This window comes from Onychostruthus taczanowskii, unplaced genomic scaffold, assembly GCF_017590055.1.
Source record: "Onychostruthus taczanowskii isolate IOZ18803 unplaced genomic scaffold, ASM1759005v1 scaffold42, whole genome shotgun sequence".
NCBI lineage: Eukaryota > Metazoa > Chordata > Aves > Passeriformes > Passeridae > Onychostruthus > Onychostruthus taczanowskii.
Genome location: NW_024501682.1, coordinates 2,581,145 through 2,605,666, shown reverse-complemented (window position 1 = coordinate 2,605,666; position 24,522 = coordinate 2,581,145). Strand labels below are relative to the sequence as shown.

General features: G+C 35.9%; 1 protein-coding gene across 1 annotated transcript in view; it reads right to left on the bottom strand.

Moving 5' to 3' along the window:
* The window catches only part of MTA3 (metastasis associated 1 family member 3), a 132,877-nt gene that overhangs the window by 55,063 nt on the left and 53,292 nt on the right, over positions 1-24,522 (bottom strand). Inside the window, exons 8-10 of the mRNA XM_041413555.1 lie at positions 14,411-14,510; positions 9,374-9,562; positions 4,119-4,193 (exon numbers count right to left, since the gene is read on the bottom strand). Coding sequence (XP_041269489.1) covers positions 4,119-4,193; positions 9,374-9,562; positions 14,411-14,510 — 364 coding nt within the window. The remainder of the gene's footprint in view (positions 1-4,118; positions 4,194-9,373; positions 9,563-14,410; positions 14,511-24,522) is intronic.

Below are 24,522 nucleotides of genomic sequence, written 5' to 3'. Positions count from 1 at the left end.
TTTGAATCATGGTCAATTTCATTACAGAGGATAAAAAAAGGAGGGGACACATTTAAAGCCAGCAATAATAAATCAATACTACCTGTCTTTATCAGATTATTAAAACTCAGTCCTTCATTTCACCTGCAATAGCCACTTCTCCTCTCTGCTGTACTCCTATTTTTTTGATATCCAACTTTTGCAAGGTTTATAATCCACGAAAATATTTCCCACCTTGAGAAAACTATCAATAGATGACTCTTCTCTGAGAGTCCCTTGCCTGAGCCATGAGGTGAGTTACAGAGCTATTCAGCTGTACTGGCCCAGCAGTCTGACTAAACCTCCTGGTGCAAACTGCTGTTCTTCCCCATTTCATTAAGTTGCCTCTGTGCTGTCAATTTATAAAACTCTGCTTATAAAATTGCATCTTTAAGGAGTAATGTGTAACAAACAGACTTCTAATCAGTCCATGCCACCATTAATTAATTCCTGTGCAATGAGAGCTTTTTTCCATTCATCTCCAAAACAGATTTTTTTTTTCCTTACAGCTTTTTGCTGTTCACAGATGCCAAGTTTGGAGCTATAGAAGTTAATCCCACTGACACTACCAGTACAGTAGCAATCTTTCCCCAGTGCAAGTCTTGACTACTGCTCTACCCTCAGCAGGCCCATAGAAAAATGCAAACATGGTCTGCTCTGCCTGGGTCAGTTTTTACAAGAGCAAGGAGAAAGAACAGCAGCAGCACCATGCTCCAAGTCTCATAAACTAGAAGTTTTTAACCTGAGAACATTTCACAGCCCCAGGAGAGGAGCTCCCAATGGTGAACTCCCTCTGCTTAACAGCAGGACACAAGTTTTCCACACTGTCTCTTGTTCTTTTTCATATTATATCCAACAATATAGAACTTGTTTGCAGCCTGACAGAAGCATGTGAAACTGCCAGGCAAAGGGTTACCACACATTCCTCAGAGCTTCCTAACAAACTGGTCCATTCTACAAAAATGAGTAAATCTCACTGCACACCTACCATGAGCAAAAGAGAAAACACAATAATGGGCAAAGAAGGATAAAAGCAGCCCTGAAGCACTGCCAGAATGTAAAGGCATGTGTAGGAAGCTGTATTAAGCCCTGCTGGCAGTGTCAATGCAAAGCGACTACATACACATTGATTAAATTTTAGCATACTTTCAGTACTGGCATGGAGGTTGTAAGGAATGCAATATAACAATTGCTTTTCTCCTGTATTTACTAAAGGGAATTACTGCCTTCTAAAAAAGCAAATCATGAAATGGCATTTCAGTATAAGCTATATTTTTATACATTAAAACTATGGCTAACATTGGTCTCTAAAAGCAACAGAACATGTCACAGCCTGAATCCTCACTGACATATCAACTTCTAAGCACCAAGAGAGAGAAAAGGAAGAAGAAAGAAAACTACCAATAGTTACAGTTTCTGAGATAAAACCTCTGTTGAAACCTAGAGAAAGAACTGGCAAAAGCTGGAGGCTGAAACTGAAAATATTTAGACAAGAAACAAAGCACCAGTTTGTAACAAATCCCGGGAGCAATGTAATAAATTACTGGAGCAATGTAACAAGAGAGCTGATGCTTTACCAGGAAAAAAAAATTTACATCTTAAACAGTATTTCAAACAGGTCTTAGAGACTGCATTGAGGAGAGGTCAGACTATACTAACCCAGTTTTTCACCTGGGGTCTAATGCTTTTAAGGAACTATAATTGAAAATGAATGTTTGTGGGTTTTAAGAACTTTTATTAAGAATATCAGCTTACAAATATCCCAAGAACTGACCACTTCCCTAAATTAGTACTGTTTTCAACAGTGGAAACAAAGAAATGAGAGGTAAATGTAATATATTGTTGCAGTAATTTAGCTACCATTTAACGTGTTCACTCTTTTCCTCTTATGAAGTCTCAATAAAATCTTTTCCCACTGAACTGGACTTTCAAGGAGAACACCACAAATAAGTTTTCATTCAGTAGAATCAATCAATCAAACCTGGCCATCCTCAAACACTGTATATAATGTAGTGGTCACAAGAAGCACCCTATCACAAGGAATGATTACCCAAGGCTGAATTAGTTGCTAGACAAGTTCAGAGAACTTTAACATATCTTCTCTTTGCTTTGACTTGAAGGGAAGATGTTCTCAAAGCAAGGTGGTAGCACTACCTCCACTGCCATTAAATCACCACATTTATAACCTAACATAATTTAGTAAAAATTATGATAAAGAAACCTTTCTTATTCCTGACACAACACATCCAATTCACACAAAGAAATAAAGATAATTAAAACAAATTTTTTCATATTAAATCACACCAATCTAGAACTCAGAGACTGTATTTTAAGATTCAAGTATGTGCACTGACCTTTTTCATCTTCCCAATCCCACCAGTCCCCCCGCCCCTCAAGCATGAGATTTCGAGAAGAATGACTCTGAAATGTCCACTTTATTAACAAATACATTTTCTCCCTGAACTACATTCAATTATCACTGCTTGTTCTTTTTGGGAAAGAAAATCCTACAGATATTGTTTTCACTAAACAAGGATATGATGAAGTTCTGATCCCTTCTTAGGAATGATTATAGAAACGTTAACCAGGATAAAAATTAGGCATTTGGCCTACACTGGTTTTATTACTGATGATCATATATGTGACCCTGAAAGAACACATCTAAAGAATTCCATCCTGAGTGTATTGCCATGGTCTGAGTAGGACGTTGGAAGTTTATTTAGTTACAAGTAAAACACAGGCATTTACCAGAGCATTCAAGTTGCAGATAGCTAAAAAGCCTACATGATTTTCCTGTAAAAATCCTAATCCTGTGAAAAGATATGCAATCTTAACACATACACCTTGATCATTGTAGCAATAGAATCATAAAGAGCTCTAGAGAACGACAAAAGGAATCTTAGTCTTTCACCAACTACTCCAGAGCAAGTATTTCAGAAAAAACCTCACATTTTTATCTGATTCTTAAAGATAATCTGTTGCCCAGCCATTAAGAGCTGACAAGATTGCACAGCAAATCTCTGTTGACAGCATCTTTCTAGGATAAAAATCAACAGTGAAAAAAGGGGTTAAAAGTGAAAGGAACAGTGACAAACCTAGAAAACATGCCTTTATATGGAATATATTATGTTCAATTTTTATTAGCCATAGAACTAAAATGTCCTAGTGATACTCCAAGACTCTACCATGCAGTAAAACATCTTTCCCTTATTTTCCATGCCCTAACAAGATGATGTAGAAACAATTTCAAATAAACCAGAACAACCTGAAGTAACCATCCCTCAGATCATTTAATCTGAAACACATCCAAAGATCCATCTGACAGTACAGCTGTAGTTATTACAGCATAAAAATTATTTTCAATACACTGTCCATAACATCACCATCAATAATGCAGCAAATAAAGGAGCTACTACCTTAAGCATTAAATCAGAAATTAAAATGGAGCCTTTTAAAGTATACTATGGTCTAAACCAAGGAGTAAATATATACAGAATACAGTATATAAAAAGCATCAACACTGACAATTTGCCTAAACCTGCTAAAAATATCCTAGTATTGATACCAAACATAATCTTAACATGTTTTTGCTCCAGAGCAACCCAAACAGTTGAACATTCAATCAGAAGAATGAACAAACCCACTGTGTGCAGAATGGTCTCAATTCTGAAATGCTGGTAATGCCAGAGTAATGCTTTGTCCAGAAGTACCAATTAAAGGTTCATCACACCAGCAGCCACTGTAACACAACATATTTTTGTACTTCCTTCAGTCCCATGGCAGAGCTTCACTGCCTAAAGCATTTGCTCTGCAGCCCATTTCTGTCTGATTCTCTACTGAAGGAGGAACCAGGAATCCTATTCCTTCAAACCAGCATAAAATACAAATAGATTAAAAAGCTCTTCACAGCTATGGGATGTACAGCAGGCACCAGAGGATTCAACAGTGCAGCCTGTAACAGCACTGGTCTATACCCCAAAACACTACCTTAGGTCTCCCATCATGTATCTTTTCAAGAACACATATTTTATGGTTTAACAACATCACTTTTTTTAAAGAACGTCTCAGACTGGTTCATTCTGAAATAGTCATTGAATTACCTGCTGCACATATCTGTCAGTGGTTTTCCACATGTAGTAATACTCAATGATGCTAGTCAGTGACTTCCAAGGGAGCTGAAAAACATTTGTTACAAGTTAAAGTGGTTCCAAGAAATTGCAATGTCCACTTCTTATTAAACACATGTTAAAAAAAATCAAGTATAGTTGAAACAAATACTAAAACATGAGTGTGTTAAATAACTGCATTAGAATCCATATGCAAACAAACACATATTGCAATTAATAATACACAACCTTTCTTTACAGTTCACAAGTATGCAGAATTATGGCATCACACATCCAAATCTAAATGTAATTTATTCTTTTTAAGCCATATAGTTAAACAAAATGATCAAAACAGAATGCAGATTTCCATCAGAAAACACAGAAAATAATATCTCTTCTATAAAGTGTGTCCATTGGAGAATAACGTTAGGACTAAAAGAAATCATCTTGACAAGACTGTGCTCGAGTCTCATGGTAATTTTACTCTTAAAAATACAAAGGATACCATACATAGTTCAGATTTTTCATGTCCCATAACAAGTCAGCTGCTCATACATTACCACTAGTTTTGCATAAACTCCCACATGCTCTCAACTATTATCAAGAAACAAAAGGATGTGAGGGACAAATGTTACCCTGAGCAACACGAGTCATACTGACAATAAATATTTCAAAAATCTCTGTACAAACAAGGTACCTTTCATAATGACAATTACTTTGGGTGCTCACTTTCATCAGTAAAATAAAAATGTCTTAAGTGTAGGGGAGAAAAGTAGGCAATCATTTTTAATTATCACCAAATAATCTATTTAACTCCACAAGGTCTTTCTATATTTTAAATTAGGATGTCTCATCCAAAATTTATGCAATTTTTCTTCATAACTTGGAAACATTACTAATTTGTGTGTTATATTTTCTAGAGGCATGCATTAATGCAAATATTATCTGCTTTCTAGAAACAAGGATGATCTTTAGGAGGTTCCAGAAAATACAGGTGTGGAAGCTGAACTTTCCAACCTTACTGACCCCACTAGGCAGCTTTCTGCATGTTTTAAGCCAAAAAAGGAGTTTCCTGCACCTTTAGTTAAATTTCTAAAACACCAAAGGAACACTTTCTCAAACTACCTCTCTGCATGCAGGAGCTCACTAATTTTTCTAAGGTTTCTTAATTCAGGTTCAGAGTCAGAAGTGTTCCACAGTGTGTGAATCCCTGAACATTTACATTTGATCCAAAAGCAGCAGTGTATGAAATGTTTATGCTGATGCCTTAATAAGTAGCAACACAATTCAGGTTCCTAAAATTCTTTTGCTTTTTCAGGTAAGTTATGCCTTGAGAGAAATCTTCCCTCAAAGAGGCCAGTGACAAGAAGATGTGTTTGGTGTGTATAAAATGATTCTCAGTCTCCAAGTCCACATTCCCCTTGGTATCCAGGTGAAATGCTGTCCCCCCAAGCACCAGACATTGTCAATTAGTACATTTTAGCATATCCATAGTTATTTTCCTTCCTGAATATTAGCACATTCATGCTACAAATGTTTGCCATTTCTCTAGAAAATGCTTCGATCTGTTTTGACTATGGCTGTGACACCAGTATGTTTATTTACTCACTAGGTATCTATAATTAAAGGAAGGTAATTAAGATGCTTGGACCAAATAATTGTAATCCTTTTATACTTTGATTCAAAACTTGGAAAAGCTGCTAGACTGAGTACGGATAACCTGTATTCCATTTACCTATGCACTTAATGCTCTGAACTGCCAGTGAAGCTGTGAACACCATAGATTAATACATTGTCATTACCAAATTCCGTCCTTGAAAGAAGTAAATATGCTTATCTGCACAACAGTTTTGAAGGAGAAAATTAGCAAAAGCTATCAGCTCTACAAAAACAGAGAGAGGGGAGTTTTAAGTTTCTTTAGTTTCTCCAGGTTAAAAATAGCCCAATCAAATGTTATCAGCAAGAAAAATTTAGGATTATAAAGCATCTTCAAATTAACATGGTAATTTTAAGTCATGTTTCCACAATTTTCTGAAGTTGGAAAACAGTTGCTCCAGCTTTCTATAAACAGTCCCTACTCTTGATCACCAAGGCCTTTCCTGCCATATCTGGGATGTAATAGCTACAAATTTGTGAAAACCATTTATAATGAAAAACTAAGAATTAACAAGTATAACATCTTTGTCTTGCTGTTAGGAAAATAATTACATTTGGAGAACATAAAATAACTATTCTTTTCCCATTCTACTAGTCTGGGATGAGAAATAATTCAAGCACATCAAGTAAATTGAATTAGCTTATAATGTTTAGCTTGATTAGGATTCACACAGAGTTATAAAGATAGAAGAACCTCTCCTACAAGAGTCAATGAGTCAACAGTTGATGAAAATTATTATTCAAAAGCTAGATTGGTAATTTGATTACAATTGAGCATCTCCTATCTATGAAAAAAAGTAATGACCTTTACACCATTTAACTTATAACAATCTTGTTTACTAACATTTAGTGTTTGTAACTTAATGCTTGAGCCGCACATTGGACATCAAACAGTGGCAGTTCCCAGTAACTGCTGGAAAAGTAAGTTAATCTGGCCTTTACAGAACTGTCATGTAAGGGCTGCAGCTGCAACTGCTGTGCCTTGCAAATCTGGGCCGACACAGAAAAGGCAACTCCTCTGGGATGTAGTGACTCAGGCAGGTAATACACCACCCTTCTGCTTCAGCAGACTGCTACCAACCGCTTTCTGCCATGCAACATGACTTTCTTGCCTGTCCTGTGCCACCACTGCGTGATTGCTGAGGTTGGAGTTTGATCTCAGGCACTACAGATTTAATTTTATCATTAGATCCTGCTCGGAGACCCAAAAAGTTCACACATACACTATCAGCTCATTATCTTTTTTACCCTTGCTCTTACAACACATCTGAGAGTACTTAGATGCCTGTCAGAAGTAAACTTATCAATGGCTGCCACTGAAGAGAGGGAGGATAACAGAAGAAAGTACTATCATGGAAAAATCACTGCTTATGTGCTGCATAGTTATACTTCCTCACCCTGCAGAAACTTTTCACATATCTGTGACCTAAATCTCAAAGGACTATTTTCAATGATTACCTAAAAAGCAAATGTGTGTTTTCAAATCCCTGCACTTTTAGATTGCTACACAGGAAGTGAGAACCCACAAATTTTACACTAGAGAAATTAAGAAATCCCAAGACTGCACAATGGCTAACATAATTGAAAGATTTCAAATTACTTAGAATTAAATAAGGATTGTGCACTGTTCTTAGTACCATATAAATTGAGATATAAAATAGATGTTCTTCTAAGGATGTTTTTAAAATTACACTTTTCCAAAGATTAAAAAAAAAGTGACTAAGAAAAGATAATATGCCTGTTCTAACTAAAATAAACTATAATTAATTAATGCCTCACATCCATTTGTGCTGCACTCTGACTCATGGCTAAGGTGCCCTCAGTAGGCCACGCAATGCTATCACCAGATCTCTGTGTGTCTCCTGCTTTGGGAGGAGACCAGGGCAAAATAGTTGCATTTTGGAAAGGAAGATTTAGTGAAAGAGGGAGGGTATCAGGACAAAATTTATCAGGGTATCCAAGACAAAATTTTAACACTGCTTCTAGTAAATTTTAAACAGCTTCTAGTAAAGTCATCCAAATATCTAGCATTTGAATATTACAAATATTGCAGAAGCAATTCTTGCAACATGTTACTACACTGCACCACTTTAATGCAATAGTAGGTAACACAGAAAATATACAGAAAATAAAAATACCATATAAATACCAGAGACAAGCCTTCTGCATGCTTGCTCACAAATTGTGTTAGGACACAACTTGTAAACAGCCAATAAAACATGTTAAATGCTTAAGGCATTTTCAAAAGCCAAATATCATATATTAGGAACTGTTTAATTAGAAGACATAGCTCCTGAACTATTGTACACTTACAAATGAGAACCATTTGTCTGTATAAGAAATAATATGGAATGTATTTTACCTTAAGATTTCTGTTTTAAAATATCTATAAATATTGGTTTTCAATAATATTTTCTTGAACTTAAAAGAGCTGTTTCAGCAATGATGCAACTTTCAACCTTATGTCATCAATGTAATGAACATTTTCTCCCTTAGCGATCTCAAAATTAAGCATGCAGATATAATACACCTATTAAAATGTCAGTTCCATAGAAAAACAATAGCCTTCGCTTCCCACCTTCATTCAATTACATGTTCCATTTCAAATCTGTGAAAATGAAGGAAAGACAGCTCATTGCCAAGCCTCCTCCCACTGTCCTGTAAGGACTTCTGTCTTGTAAGGACTTCTACATTTACCATACAATACCATATTTCCCCCCCTTCACAAAGACTATTAATAAACTTCTGCAAAGAAAATTTAAAAATCTGAGTTCTCAGAGTCATGCAGTATGAGATGAATGTGAAAATGTTTAAATCAACTTCAGTCTTAAATTATGGAATTCCTTTGGTTCAAATCTTAACTTTTTCATGAAAGCTGACTTGAACATGGTACAGCAGAGGAAATATTTTTCCTTGAAAGAAAAAGGCTCTCCATGAAACGTGAAAAAAATTGCAACAAATTACTAGCAATTCTAGCAAGCAGTATTAGAATCCATTTAATTTCATTACTCTGCATTAGAATTAGCAAATTAAAGGTTTACTGCCCTATAGTCTGATACTTCAATACAAAAATGATTGTAGTTAGAACATATTGAAAAACATTTCTTTTACTTTTCAGAACCGCCAAAACATCTAATATGTCAAAACAACTCCCTGTAGTACATTTTAAAACCTATCTGAATACAAATTTCTCTCTGCTAACCATAGTAGGAAACCCCAGCTTTCCAAAAACACCCAGGGGAGCCAGCCATGTAGCTGCTAATGAATTTCACTGGAAATTCTGGAAACACTGCAAAGTTCCTGGACCTTTTTCAGATGCTTGTAAGATTCTTGTAAAAATCCTTATTGGGGTATCTCAGCATGAAACCTCCTACCTAATATTAACCACTAAAAAGATTATCATATTTCCAAACAATAGCATTGAACAAGAAAGCATATTGCCTTTCAGCCAGATAAAATGTATAAATATGTTAATCACATGTATCAGCTACACAGATTTCTCCCCTAGCTAAACCTTCCAAACCTACAGAAAGCAGCTATGCTCAGCCACGGCAAAACACAGCTACAGGAAAGGGCACTCCTTTCATACTTACAAAGTCTTGTCGAATGTCATTGAAGTCCTTGCCGTACTTTTCCAAAGCCTCTTCAAATAAACTAGCTTCTGATGCTGACCACTCCTCCATTTCATCTCTACACAAGACAGGCCCTCCCAGTGGCACCAGGACACCGATGGCACTGCTCAGATCATAGTTGTGTTTATGCAGCGTGTCCATTGCGTGAAACTGGCAGGGACAAGGAGAGAATAAAGACATGTTTAAATACACACTAGTCCATCTCAGTTAATTCCAAGTCAATATACTATTCTCTATAAAGCAACCAAGGAGCCCCAGTTAATGCTAAATTTAGAATCTATCTTGATATCATAGTTTTCTGCTGTGGAATACGAGGTAAAGAAATTGTTTATTACTTAATCTGGGAAAGGAAATACCTTGATAAAATGTTTACCAAAAATGATATTAGTTTATTAGTTCCTGAAAATTACTAGCAAACATTTCTAAAGAATCTTTTGTTGGCAGAAACTGCTTCCAAGAAACCCAATAAAGACAGTGGCATATATTGACTGTGGGGCCATTTTCAATTAACAGAAGCTCTAAATAATAACTAAACAGCTGCTCAGACATCTATGAGCTCAATATGCTCATTGCTGCAGAAGGAAGACATTTATTGTTTTCATTATCATCATACTGAAAGAGCAGCAAAAGTTTTGCCCCTTGCTAAACACTGTTACCACAGACCAGTAAATAAGGTTTCTTTGGTTGATTCCCTTTCTGTTATAAAAGGAAAAACCAGAAAACAAACAAATTAGAACAATCTTCCCACTGCAGGTAACACTGAATGGTCCCATTGCTAACCAGTGATGGGGAATATAAAAAGTAAACAAATCCAACTGTCGGGAAAATGAGCAGCACGAAATCAGCATTTCTGACTCAGCATCCCAAAAGACTCCATCAGCACAATCCAGCTGGCTGTGCTGAAGGAGGCATCAGAGCTGTAAGAGTGCTAATGTCTGTAACTCTCTATCAGTCCCCTCCCAATGTGTCTCACCACTGTGCTGAGCTCCAGGTGTACCATGCAAACTCTCACAGGGCAACAAACCCTCTCCTGAGAAAACCTTGCAAGGAAGGAGCACTCCTGCATTATGCGTCAGTACAGCAATTCCAGCTGAGCTTATGCATACAAATCCAGTGCAAATAATGGATTTTTCTTGTTTTTTGCCATCTTCTATCAATGATTATTTTCTTTCTTCAATGTTTACTATAAGTCTTTGAGTGCTATCAAGCACGAGATTCTGGAACTGTTTTGTCTGCAAGAAGCAATGTCACTATTATCCTGCAATGTATCATTTTACTTATGGTTCAATCAAATTCACCAGCCTGAAGAAAAGCCATTGTTAAAATCAGTATTCTAATAGGAAAGTATGTAACATAATGCCTAAAATCCATCAGCTTCATATTAGAGAATGTATATTGAAATCACTGATTTATTGTTTACTATTCAGGCAATGAGTAAACCAGATCCAAAGATTGAACTCTTACAGTAGATGTGCTACTGAGGTTTAAATTTTTGTTTAAATTGCAGCCCTCACAGAAAAGCAGTACACACAGGGTGTCTTCCAAGCAGCTGCTGAATCCAGATCTATTCACTGATACCAACTTTCATAAAAATGACAAGTGAATACATCAGAATCTTCCTCTTGCTTTATGTTAACTTTTCATCAATAATAAACACCTGATTCCATAACGCTTTTTTTTATATTACTAAAGATTTATACTGAACTCTGTGGATAAGTGCTGCCCTAGCTGAGCTGTCCTGTGACAGAACACCACTGACAAGTTCTTTGATAACAACTCTGACTTCTACAGGTTTGTCAGCTCTGACCTGCATCAAATTTCCATACTGCAATGCAAATTGTGGTAGCAAAAGCAAGAGAAGCTTGAAGGCATTAGTAGAGGCTGAGAGAAAAAGTCCTGGAATATCTTCTTTTTAACTGCTTTACCCTAAGAATCAGGAGGCTGGGATTCCTGGCACTGCCTCTCCCAAACAGGAACCTGAAGGACAGAGAAAGATCCACCCTTCCCTAAGAACTCTTGCCCAGAGCATGCTGTCCAGCACAGACAGGGGGGGCACATCAGAGAAAAAGCGTTAGCCATGCAGCTAAGAGGCAACTTCAAGTCCAAATATAAGCAGCAGAGGAAGAAACTTTCCACCAAAAGCTAAGGAAGGGCTGCATGGAGCTAGAAGAAACGGCATGAGAGGGCATCTAAAACCACACAACACAGCTCCCAAACCAGCTGCCATTCCAGAGTGAGCTGCCTCCAACAAAGCACTCAAACTGGAAAATGAGTGTGAATTCTCCAGTTTAATCATACCTAAGGTGTGTTTACCTTAGGAGCCACATATATGGAAGTCAAATAAAAATCATTAAAAATACATCACCCAAAATGCAAAGGAAAAGACAGCTCATACTTTTCATTTTGAAGAGACATCCAATATCAGATTTAGATCCCTACATTAAGGTCACATAAGCGCTTCTGAACAAACCCACCACAAGGAGCAAGTGATGCCATCAGCCTGCTTTGCTTTAAATGGCTCTCATGGTCAGTATATGCACTATGAAATATTTAGGAATCTGAAACAGAACATCTTCCAAGTCTCTTTCTCTTCTTAGACATGAATTTTCAGTATAAAATAAAACACTGCCTTTGAGAAGGCCAGAAATGCAAGTGTTAGTTGGTTGTCTCACAAGTCTTGACCACTTTAAGAGAAGCACATTATCATCTAAGAAGGTAAACACACATTGTTTCACATCTTCTGTAGGGTTTTCTAAAAGCAGGGGGTTTCTTATCTTGTCTCATTACCTTCCCTATGTTTTCAAAATAAAGGAACCTGAAAGCAGCCTCCCAGTTGTTATACATCTGCAAGAAATGTGTACATCAACCCTGAATTTATCTATGTTCATCATCTAGGTTTTTTTTTTTTTTTTTTTAATATCAGTCTGTTTACAGTTATCCCTGATTAAAACCAAATAGGATTAAAACTTAATTAGAAATACTGCAAAGCCACAGGTGTGGCATACAGAAATCCCATTAATATCAACTCAGGTTCAAGGCTTATCTGTCTTGCATTAAGATAGATGGTATAATTTTCTTAGTGTTATGCATCTATATGCAAAGTATAAATGAGACACCACAAGTTCTGCAAATGTCTCTACTAACTTTGCTGCTGAAAATATGCTCCCAATTAACATAGAAATGTCTGAAAAAGTAACTATTATAATGACAAATATGTCTTTTCTTAATTTAGAAGGAAGTACATTTCCAAAAAGCTAAAAAAGTAGGGTTTTAAAAAGCTGAGGGGGTAGGAAAATGAGAAGAGACAGACACAATAATTAAGCCAAGGGTGGCTCCTTTGATGCCTCATTATAAGATATGTCTTTCATTAAGTGTAATGGAACTTAATGGATCATTTGCAATGGAGAAACATTAACATGGCACTCAAAGTATCCTTTTATTAGCAGCATTGCACATGTACTTTCAAATAAGAAATTGCCAAAAGGATAAATCTACTCTATTAAACACTGAATACAGGATGCAAATAAAGAAGGGATATGCAATATGCGAAATTTATTAGAAATTCTTAATCCAACAAAATATTAATAAAATGAAAAATGTTAAAGAACTATTTTGATGAACAAAATAAACTATTTAATGTGAACAGAATTGTGCTGGTAGAAGTCGTATTAGCAACTGTGAAACAGAAAATTCTTTTGAGTATTACTGAAAACACTACATTTTGCCCCTGCCTTTATGAAGCTATCATAGTCCAAACTAAATCAGTTTCCTGTTCAATAACTTATAAGTACACTGCAAAAGTGTACTTAAAAAATAAATTAAATAATTTTATTATCAAAATTAAAAAAATTATTTTATCTGAAATACAAGAATTATCCCACTGAATCAGACCAATCACCCATTGAACTAAGCATTGTGTCTCTTACAGTAGCACCAAGGAATATTAGATAAAATATTCAGGTAAGTCTAATCACAGTCTGAGGTAAATTCCCATTTCATTGACCAGCACCTACAAAGCTTCAGAATGAGGACACTTAGAAGGTACACCTTTCCCTATTCTCCTCAGTACTAATTTATGGCCTATATGGCTACACAATTTTTCTAACCTTTTTTAACTTGCTGGTACTGCCCATTCCCACAAAATTTTGTGCAACTGAATTCTAGGAGCTCTCTATTCACTTTATAAGGCAGTGCCTTAGCTATTTTGAACTAATCTGTTAGTTTTGTTGAGTTTCCTCTAATTCTAATACTCCAGTATCTGGTAAATTGCAGGTCTTCTTTAGCCTAAACTATGTGATGGTGTTTAGATACAAAAATACTTAAAATAATAAAACAACAGTTATGCCTTTGGAAATCTAAGTCCAACTTGATTCTCTGAAACAGTAATATTTTTGGTCTCACATAGTGTTCCTGGCATACTTGATTTACTGTAGCACACCTTCTCATCTCAGCTAGGATGATTATACAGAAACAAACCTGTAATCAATATATTTTTCACTTTCTCTAAAAGATGCAGGTGCTTACATTAACAGTGAACAGCATACTAAGGAAACATAGTAGGAATATGCTAATTAAAATGTTCTTAAAAAATATGCTTACAAAATCAGATTGCTGATCTTTTAGAAAATATGATGACATATACATCCAGTAAGTACAAAGCATTAATCCACACAATTTTCAGTCAGCTTTATTACCACATACTTTAAATGACACTGCCCTGAATGAATCCCTATACAATGTGTATTATCCATTGGGTATGTGGGTATCCACAGCTGTGGGTGATCCACAGCTAAAGCCAAGTGTTGCACACTGTGATTGCAAGGGCAGCACTGAGAAGCTTAAAGAAAACACACAGGATTTTCTAACACACACCCCCCTACACACCCACACCCCTTACTTGCAGGTATCTAAAGACAACAGGTTCAAGATGGGGACTTTGGAGTACCAGTGTTGAATTCATGGACAGAGAAGTTGTAGGATGTTTAAGAAGCCACCTACCAGTGTGATGTCTCGGGAAGCAGCAGCTGCACTCATGTGTAAACTGGGTTGCCTGACAGAACTACTGCAGTCCAAGGCTCGAGCAAACGTGCCAACCGCACTGCAACACAGGAGCGGGAGCAACAGTAAATACACAGAAAGATGTAATCTCAAATATCAGGCTGTGTCATGTCTACAAAAGTGTCCTTTTAGACATGGAAGTCACATACTGTTACTTTTAAGTTTTCAGATTTTTGCTAACAAAGAACAACTTGATAAAGACAAATCACTAAACACTGCAGCAAAAACTCTGACCTTCTGCCCCCAAAACTAACAACGTACATATAAGAACAGCAGCTCAAACAAAAGATACTCAGAGAATTCTTATGTACCAACCTCTTAATGTATAGAATTTTCAATTAATTATAAAGTCAAAGGTTCTCCACAGTTTGAGGTTTACAGTCAGGACTATTGTTTCCAAAATTACAATGCTACAATAGTGCTTAAAAATTATAATTCAAATTAAAAAGGGGGTTCACCATGTACCCATGAGGAAATTAAAAACATTTTATTCACTTCAGTAGTACATGTTTTCTACTCCCGTCTCCTACCTTTCATTGCAGTGAGCCAAAAAAAGTGTATCAGTTTCGTCTAAGGTACCCCCAAAACTCCTGGTGTTGTCACAAGTTTCAAGCAATCATGAAATAAATGGATCTCGCAACCTACTTAATTAAAGCATTCCATTATTGAAATGGACATATTTTTTCCAAAACTTTACTTTCTTTTCCACTTTTGTTGATGAATTGTAGATAGCATCTATTATACTTAGACTGTTCTAAACTGTAAACATTTCTTGGAGAGCAGTGAATATTTCTTGGAAGTACTTGTGCATGTATCATGCACAGTGATGGAAAAGCTGCATAGAGAATTTGACTGGGCCCAGCATATCATACAGGAAATGAGCAAAAATGCAGTGACACAAAGATTATCATTAAACTGATAAGAAGTTTCTCCCGTACCTGGATTTCTATAATGACTCTTGAGGTACATTCAGAAAAAAACTATTTATTGCACAATTACACCCCACACGACTTACAAGTGCAGAATTATACCAATGGTGAATGTCACTGACAAATAAACACACTTTGCTGTATCCTATAAATCTGATATTCAACAGTAAAACAATGTGCACCAAGACTTTAACTCACTGAAGTTATAAATGATCATGGAGAAACTGATAATAAAGTATGTTACTGCAATTTTATCTTGAATCTCAAAAAATGTATTACTGAATGCATGTTTCAGTATTTGCTGCCACAGTCTTACAAGTTAAGATTTAACAGCAGTGCAATACCAGACCCCTGGTATTAGCAGCTCTTCTAAAGGCTGTGGAATAAATAAGTGATATTCAAATGTTTTTACACAACCTTTGCTCCCTCCTTTGTGGAGATGGCAAATATGAGATGAGAACACATACACATATTCTACTTTCTTTTTTTTTTTTCCCTCAAAGCTTGGCAGTACATAAAACAGTATTTGTGCACAAATCACTCCCAAGAATAAGGCTCTATTATGAACACATTTCCTGACAGTCTGTCAAACCCTTTCAACATGCTGGCATTGATAAGGGCTGTAGCTAAGCAGTCTTTCCTGTGATCCTTCTGTCCCTACTGCTCAAACCAGTGAATGTGGCATGACTGCACCTCCCTTCTGCTGCTACCTGCTAGCTTATCTTTCTTTTGTATAATTAAAATTATTTTCTTTTGACCACATTTCTAAAATAAAGTCTGAGTATGTTATGAACACTACAAAGAATGTTCTCACAGTCACTGGCAGATCAAACTTTTGAGGCTGACTCAGAGCCCAAGAGTATTTTGTTGCTCAGAATGTAAAGTCAAAATTAAGAGACAATATAAACAATAATATAATTATGTAATTATTGCATTATTATTATTATTAATATTTCTGAATAAGTGATAGAGAGGTAATAATAATTCTGAATAACTGATGCACCAGTGGGCACTGCTTCCAATGCTGCACTGAGTAGGGCAAGATTGCAACTGTCAGAAGAATGCTGTGCTGGATTTTGGAGTATGCGAGTGCAAAAGAAATTAATAATAAATAAAACACACAAAGACAAAATAAAATAATGAAAACAATAGAATAAAATAATAAATACAGCATCAAACATAATGGAACAAATATTATAATAATAAGAACAACAAAACAAATACCACATTAAAAAATGCAGGCTGTGTACCATTTGGGATGTCAATAGTGACAGGACAGGGGGTGTGGATGGTACAGCACACAAACTGGGGGGTCTGGAGATGTGAGCTATGTGCATGTCTGTGGCTCTCTTGAAATCCAACTAACTTGTAGTTCTCCTTTCCATACAAACTTTGAAAAACAGTGAATTTCCAACTAAGTGTAGAAATTCTAGAGCAATTGGTTGTTAAATAGTAACTAGGTTCAAAACTAAATAGTGATATACAGTGTTTTATATAATCTAGCTATTCAATTCACATCCAAATTCAATATTAATTTTAGAAATCATTAAAATACCTTACTTTTTATGTTTTTCAATTAAAAATACAGATATGAGGTATATATTGATGCAAAGGTCAAAATCTACCTTTGTCACTTTTCCTTGCATGATTTTTTTCTAATTACACCATTCAATTGTTTTAGAAAAGGAACAAAATACATAACTAAACATGCCATTTCCAGAAGACACAGTATTGTCTTCATCTACCTAAAATAAAACCCATATTAAGCCAACACAACCCAAACAGTCACACCCTAACCACTCACTTTTCTTAACAAACTTTCAATATTAATGTCTTATTAAGCTTATACAATTCAAAGAGTAATTGTAAATAGTTAAATTATATTTAATTAAATAATAACAGTAATAAACTGACAACTCAAAAAACTGCGCTCAGCAAGCTACTTATGAATTATTCAATGTGTAATTAAAATACTTGAACTTCAAACAGAAACCAACACTCCCCACACTTTCCAAAATAAGCTAAAGACAAAAAGTCACACAGACAGTGAATTACAAGGGTGGCAGAGAGATGGACAAGACAAACAATTGATATTATTAGCAGGGAGATCACTCTCTGTACAGCCTGCATCATCAGGCAGCTGTAAGAGCTTTAAGAGTTAGACCAAATGATCCAGTGTTACTTTAATTTGGTTTTCCTTGGTTTAATTATCTTAAAGAGTAGAACTAAGAAGGTTTATAACAGATTGCAGATGACAACCATACAAACAAAACAAATGGATATAGTCCAGTGCCAGGATCTAAGATTATTGAATAAATCCACGTATTTAGCAAAAAAAAAACCAAGGTCTGTGTCCAAAAAACTTGAGAGATCGCCACAGTTGCTATGCCTGTGTGCCCTACATTCAGGAAAAATTTATTAGATTTTGAACACAGAAAATATATTTGTCCAAATTACTAATAGCTCAAGTCTAAGAAATTAAAGGAAACAATTGTTCAAATTTTTGCATAATATTAAATATTATCAGTAGTCAAAGAAATTAAGAAGCAGAAAACACAAGAGACTGTCCAAATAAGCTTCCAAAGATGTTACAGCTCATCAGTACCTAGTTATGAAAAGGGCTATTATTTACCAAAGAAAATCTGGAACCACTGCAATTCTACATCAGGATAAAAAGCCTCTGCATCTCCCAATAGCAACAGCAGTCCAGCATCAAATCAGATCCAGAAAGTTCTGGATGCAGGCAAGTAACCCTCAATTTCTTTCTACCTTGTACTCTTGAAAATCCAGACGAGATATACATCCTTCTCAATCTGAGGATGTTTATTTCAAAATTGTTCACTTTTTTTTAATATTGCTTGTCTGTTTTCACAAGTAGTGGGTATACTCTGGACAAAGCTGTTGCACATGAGCCACATCGGTGCATACACAAATCTGCAAAACCACAATTCTCCACAGATACTTGCACACTAATGAATGAGACCTATGCCTCACCTCTGAGCTAATATTTTTGAGGAAAACAATTAAGTGATCTTTGGTGGTTTTCTACATAGTAAGAATGGAAACCTTTCGTTTTCCTTGTCTTTACTCCAATGATCCACTTCACACTAAATCAGAAACAGTCCTAAAAAATTACCTCTTAGACTGGTCTGAACTTAAAAACCAGCCAATTAATATCTGAGTCTTTAAGAAAATATTGTGATACTTAAAATATTGGAAAGAAGGAAAAAAAAATCTTCAGTGAAGACACATGCAAGAAACAAAACAGTAATTTAAAACTGAAAATACACCTGAGATTTTTACTACTCAATTCTGCAAAATCTCACCTGCAGAATATATTCAAAGTAAAATGACGCTGTTAAAAAATATGTTTTCTTTGCATTTCTAAGCAAGTGTACAGTGATATGCTTCATTATTATCACTTCAGGTATTTACAGCACAAGAGGAGATGGCATGAGAAACATGAAAAGTCATCTGCCACTATTATTTTGCTGAAAGGCTCTGAAAGTTAGAGTAAGCATGGCCTGATATATAGATGTATGATACATTTCATTGCTATATGAATAGAAATGAAACATATGTGAAATCTTTCTTATTCAACAGAAATAGAATCCAATAGATAAAAGTAGTTTAATTCACAGGATGTTATTTAAGGCATCATCTCTATGCCATCCTGCAATTTCACAGTCACACAGGAGGAGATGTACAGCCCCCTAAAAGCAGGTCTATGAAAAGTCTGCTATGGAAATTTATTCTTTATACTGAAATAGATCAAAGGTCATGAAAAAAAATTCAAAAAGAAATTCAGCTCCAAGTCTGAATTCGTTTTTTTCAAATGAATTTGGGTCAAGAAGTACAGTTATACAAAAAACACAAAAGAATAAACATCTACTAGCCAGGCATGATAGACAGGCAGACACACAGAATTTTTGATACGCCTGGTAAACTTGATGTGAACATATTTTTCCTTTTTACTGCCAAACCATCTGCCTGCCATTAGATGTTGTAATTCACCTTGCTAGCAAACATCCACTTTTGTGAGCACAGAATTGGCATCAAGATTTTTCACCATTTTTGCTGCATAATTTTATGTTGCAATTCTGCCATTAAATTTAATTACCTCTTTAATGAACTTCAATTCCGTTTACTTCTCAGCACCTCCAGAGAATCCAGAAGCATTGTAATACTGAAGACTGCAAACCAATGTCTTTTATGTATTTATTTTCATTTATGAGTTTTGGGAATCTGGTCTACTGCCACTGACTACAATGAATTACTTCACAAGAACAAAGCACTACTTTTTGATCACACCTGTAAATGTTTTTTGTTATAGTTCTCAGTTAATGAATGCATTATTCTCCTCTGTATAATGAAAGACACCTTGCCAGCTGAAGCTGCACTGTGTTCCCTTCCCCACTGTAAGATAAATTAATATAACAATTATAGAACATCTCCAAATACACCAACATAGTGTGAGCACTTATAACATAGTAGCCAACAGAAAATTAATATAATCAATGTCCATGAGCAAATGGAAAAGTGGGAACAACACAGGAAGAAACAAGCTCTAATTTAACATGACTAACAAGTAATTTTCCATTCTTCTATGGTTTTACATCAAAAAATAAGCAGGCATTCAAGTGAAGAGAAATATGTCAGATAGAGGTATGTAACATCATTTTAATGTCATAGAAATCAAAGTACAAAATTTTAAGGTGGAGATGCAATGCTTCAAGGCTATTTTAATTAGATTTCAAAACTCTGGTTTAGTTGGGAATAGATTGGGACCACAAATTTAGGTAAAATAGCTTCATTTAGACATATATTCCTTCCAGAAGACTTTGTTGGTAATGTAGTTAGATGGAGCAGAATAAAAGAACTACAGTCTTAATGGTTTCTCTGAATCATGAAGCACATAAATGGAATTAGAATGTACCAAAAATGTATCATGCAATGAATTGTAGACCAAATTAGCAGATAGAAAGAAAATTTTAAAAAGGCAAAAAAAAAAAGGGGTTCTTCATCAGCTCTCAGCATCTGTCCAGACCACAGCCCACACCTCCTATTGCATTTGAGACTGTGAAGGATATTTACTCTGAAAAACCAAAAAAAGACGGGACTATTATATTATACAGACAATAGGAACGCTTCTATTTCCTAACACTGTGCAGCTTGGGACAGAATAAGAAAAAGAACATGAGATGTGGCAATGAAATTAAGTACTGCTTGTATATTAGAAATTATAAGAGACTGATGACTGGACGAAACAGAGTGCATCTAAATCAGTTCAAATTTGGAACGCTGTACCCCGCATTTTATCTACTTCATTTTAACCAACAACAAAAAAAGTATCTCATAGCATCCCAACTGGGTTCCTGTTAGAAGTAATTCCACACACTCATAGATATGTAGTCCAAGGACTTGATTAGAATTATGACTAAAAAAAAAATCTGCTCAAAATGTGCAGTGTGGACACTAGGCCCTCAGCACCAAACGTTTCCATTCTACAAATCCATTTTTACTATACTGAACTATTTGCTAATGTGGGCAGATCTAAATGGCTGTTGCAGCTTCTCAAACTCCTGTCCTTTGAGGATGGCAGACACAGAACATGGCCAATGTACAGGACAGAAAGAAAACTGGTTGGTACAGTTGTATCTTATCTGAATGCGGTAGAAGATGCTGTTAGACTTTTCATTGTCACAGGACAAACATTACTGTCCTAAGGTGACATTATGCTGCTTGTATCCCCAGTGGTCTGTTCTGTTTATGCTGGTTATTGTGTTCTGTGCCTTCAAGACTGGCTCTGAAGAGCAAAGTTTTGTTTTGTTATCAGCCTGCTCACTCCCCCACAGTTGGTGGAACACAGACAGGCCAGTACATAGGGCAGCTTTTGCTTTTTGCTCCTGCTTTCGCTTTGCTCTGGCTCCTGCTTTGCTCTTGCTTTTGCTCCTGCTTGTTAGTTAGTTTAGCTAGGCAGTCCGAATTTTCCCTGGACTGTTTTTCTTTCCCTTTTTTGAAACCACTCAAACCTGCTCTGGACTGGGACCTGGGAAACACCAAGAGTCTGCACCTTGTGGCTGCAGCAGCTATCCCCAGCACTGCAGGGACTGAAAACAGAGCAACCACTCCCAGGAGAGACTTTCTGAATTTGTCATCCTTTTCAGATCAGTGAAAGAGTGTTGTCATCTGGTATTGTTTATTTCGCGTGCTGGGGGGTGCTGTGCCTGTTAAATAAACAGGTTCTTTCCACTTCTCTCCGAGGAATCCTTCCCGAACTGCGGCGGGGAGGGGTCATGTGGGTTTGTTTCTGGAAGGGCCCCCTTTTGGAGGCTTTCTCCCAAATTTGCCCCAAACCAGGACAATCACCCAAAAGACAACTCAAACCCAGAATACATTAGTCTGAGGCCGTAAGCTTCTCCTAACAGATGCTATTGCTAGTTCAAGTGAGAGTCTTCACCCAAATTATGCTTCAGTAGCACCATAAGGTACTTTCAAGATTTGTGTGTCAGGCAAAACTACTTGAGGAGGCCAAATTTATGGATCCTTCCACCTTTTTACAAATGTCCAGCATATTTTGGGCACTGTTACCTCTAATTTCTGCACAGAATAGGCATAGTCTTCTTCCTTTCTAACCACAAAATTATTGAATAGTAGGGCTTAGTGAGAAGCCCAGACTGACCAGGCATACACATGTAGAAGAAAAGGCCTCTCATTCCTGAGACAGTAAACAAACCTTGTAAGACTGGGAAAGCTACGTGTCCAAGGTAAAAATATAAATATACTTGTAAATGGGCAACATAAATAAAAAGAGTATTTAAACACCTTCTAAAAAAAAAACCAACAAAGCTGCCTGTGTGATTGAAAAAGCTAAAGCATTCAAGGACAAAAGCAACTCTTTTTTCAACCAGATCAGACTGAAAAAAAAAAAAAAAAGATAATAAATACTCAATTCCTTTAACACAGCATCTGAAAAGGATCACTTGAAAATGCTTTTAAAATGTCAAACACAATAGCATACACATACTTAATGAAAATCACACCAGTAAAGGTATTTAAGAAAAAAATCATTCTTGTCATATTTTCAAATTTGCAGAACTAAACATAACCAGAGAAAGATCATTCCAATTGCAAATCCACCAGGCACAGCCAATGCCTAGTGAGCCACAGTTAGGCTGAGGTTAGCAGAGGTGTCTGTAAGCACTGTTCACCACATCATAATACCAGCTCTCCACTGTTTCTCAAGCCACTTTTGATGCTCCTGTATAATGCCCCAGTATAAATCCTGTAACCACACAACACACTGTATTGAAAGCTGACACCAACTCATCATAGAGCTATTTCTCCAGAAATTCATAAAAATCTGTCTCAGAAGCCACTTAGAGCATCCTGTGAAAACAAGTATATAGGAGCTTGGAAACCATTTCCATCAGTTGAAAAGTAACTTCTAAAGATGAATGGAGTTTTGTGCAAGAACATCCACAAAGCTGCACCTGAGTAATACCTGATTACAGATCAGGTATTACTCTTGTGGTATCCAAGTACACCAAAACCTTGGATAGTAACAATTAATCAGCCATGATCCACTATAATAGAAACCATCTTTACAGAAATGTATTGACTTTAAAATAAATGCAGTCTTGGTCAGGGGGCAGCATTGCAAAGAATGTCTTAAACAACAGGAGGAGAAAAGGATATTCTTCTTTATGTATTTAATTATTCTCTGTTGCTTCCCAGGAGGCTGCTTACTGCTACATTCCTCAGGAAACATTTTTGGCTCCACAGAATACTACTTCAGCTCCCCAGAGTGGCTGAGAAACAGTGAATAGAGGAATTTTTAAAGCAATGAATGAACTCTTCCAAATTTCCCAGTCTTCATACAGATGTTTCTTCAGGGCACACCATAGTAAAGTGGTCGTACATCTCCAGGTATTATATTGCTGGTGAAAAAGTAGTTCAGATTCTTGGGTGCTGTGGAACATCTACCAGACCCTGCAACTTTCTGAACGCTTGTTAACATCTAAACCCCTTTGTCTTCCTTGAAAATTCAACAAGGGCAGGTCAAAAAAAAAATAGTTTTAGTACTTTATAGAAAGGATACAACATTCCAAGTGGACGAGTAAGGAAAACAATCAAGCCAATCAGCATATGAACTGCAAATGAGTAAATCAGCATCCCATATCACTATGCACATTAACTGGAAAATATAGAGCAATTTTTTTTTTCTTCCTGAAATGTTTTTTTTCAAAAGGGAGGAGAGAAAAAATCCCAAAAACTAAAACCCATGTAAAAGGATTATTTGCCTAAGAAGATTTGAGATTACACTCTGCAAGAAGGTTACAGAAAATACAGGAGATGTTTTTTTCAGGGTAGAATCCGTATGTGAACTGTGTTCTCTGCTATCATTAAAACTGTACCTTTGTAACTATGAATTACAGGAAAGGCAAAACCTGCTGTATCCTATGAATGTAGAATTGTCCTTCAGTAAGAAACCTACAAATTCTGGAAGGTTTTTTTTTTTAAATAGATAAATAATTTCTAAAGGTATTCATTCATTCAAAGCACTTTAATGTTGTCTTCATAAATCTGCATAATCAGGTTAATTTATAAAATTGAGCTGACTTGATTTTTTTTGTTAATGAAATACATTACTTCAAAACTTTATTTCAATATTCATCCAAAATAATTATTCAGCTTACATGCATACGTAGCAAGTCCTGTACCCATTTAATTTGTTAACATTTTCTTTATTTCTACTCTTAACTTCCATTTTACACAATGAAATTCCAAGTACTGTAAAACACAAGACTGTATTATTATTAGCACTGAAATAATTTACTCTGAGGGAAAAGCAAACTGATATCTACATTCAAAGTATCAAATTCTACTATAACCTGAAATACAGGGAGTATATCATTATTCCAAAACTCACTTTCTTTTTCTGTCTCCCATATTGGTAGCTCCAATAAATATACAAATGGCCATGGTCTGATTTTCAATTTTAGCTAACTGTGGGAAAGAGAAGGGCTCACAAAATGGCAAACAGGATGAGTATCACGATATAGTGGAATAAATAGTCAGTAGAAAAAGGAAAAGGATTTTTTATGAGAGGATTTTAATCTT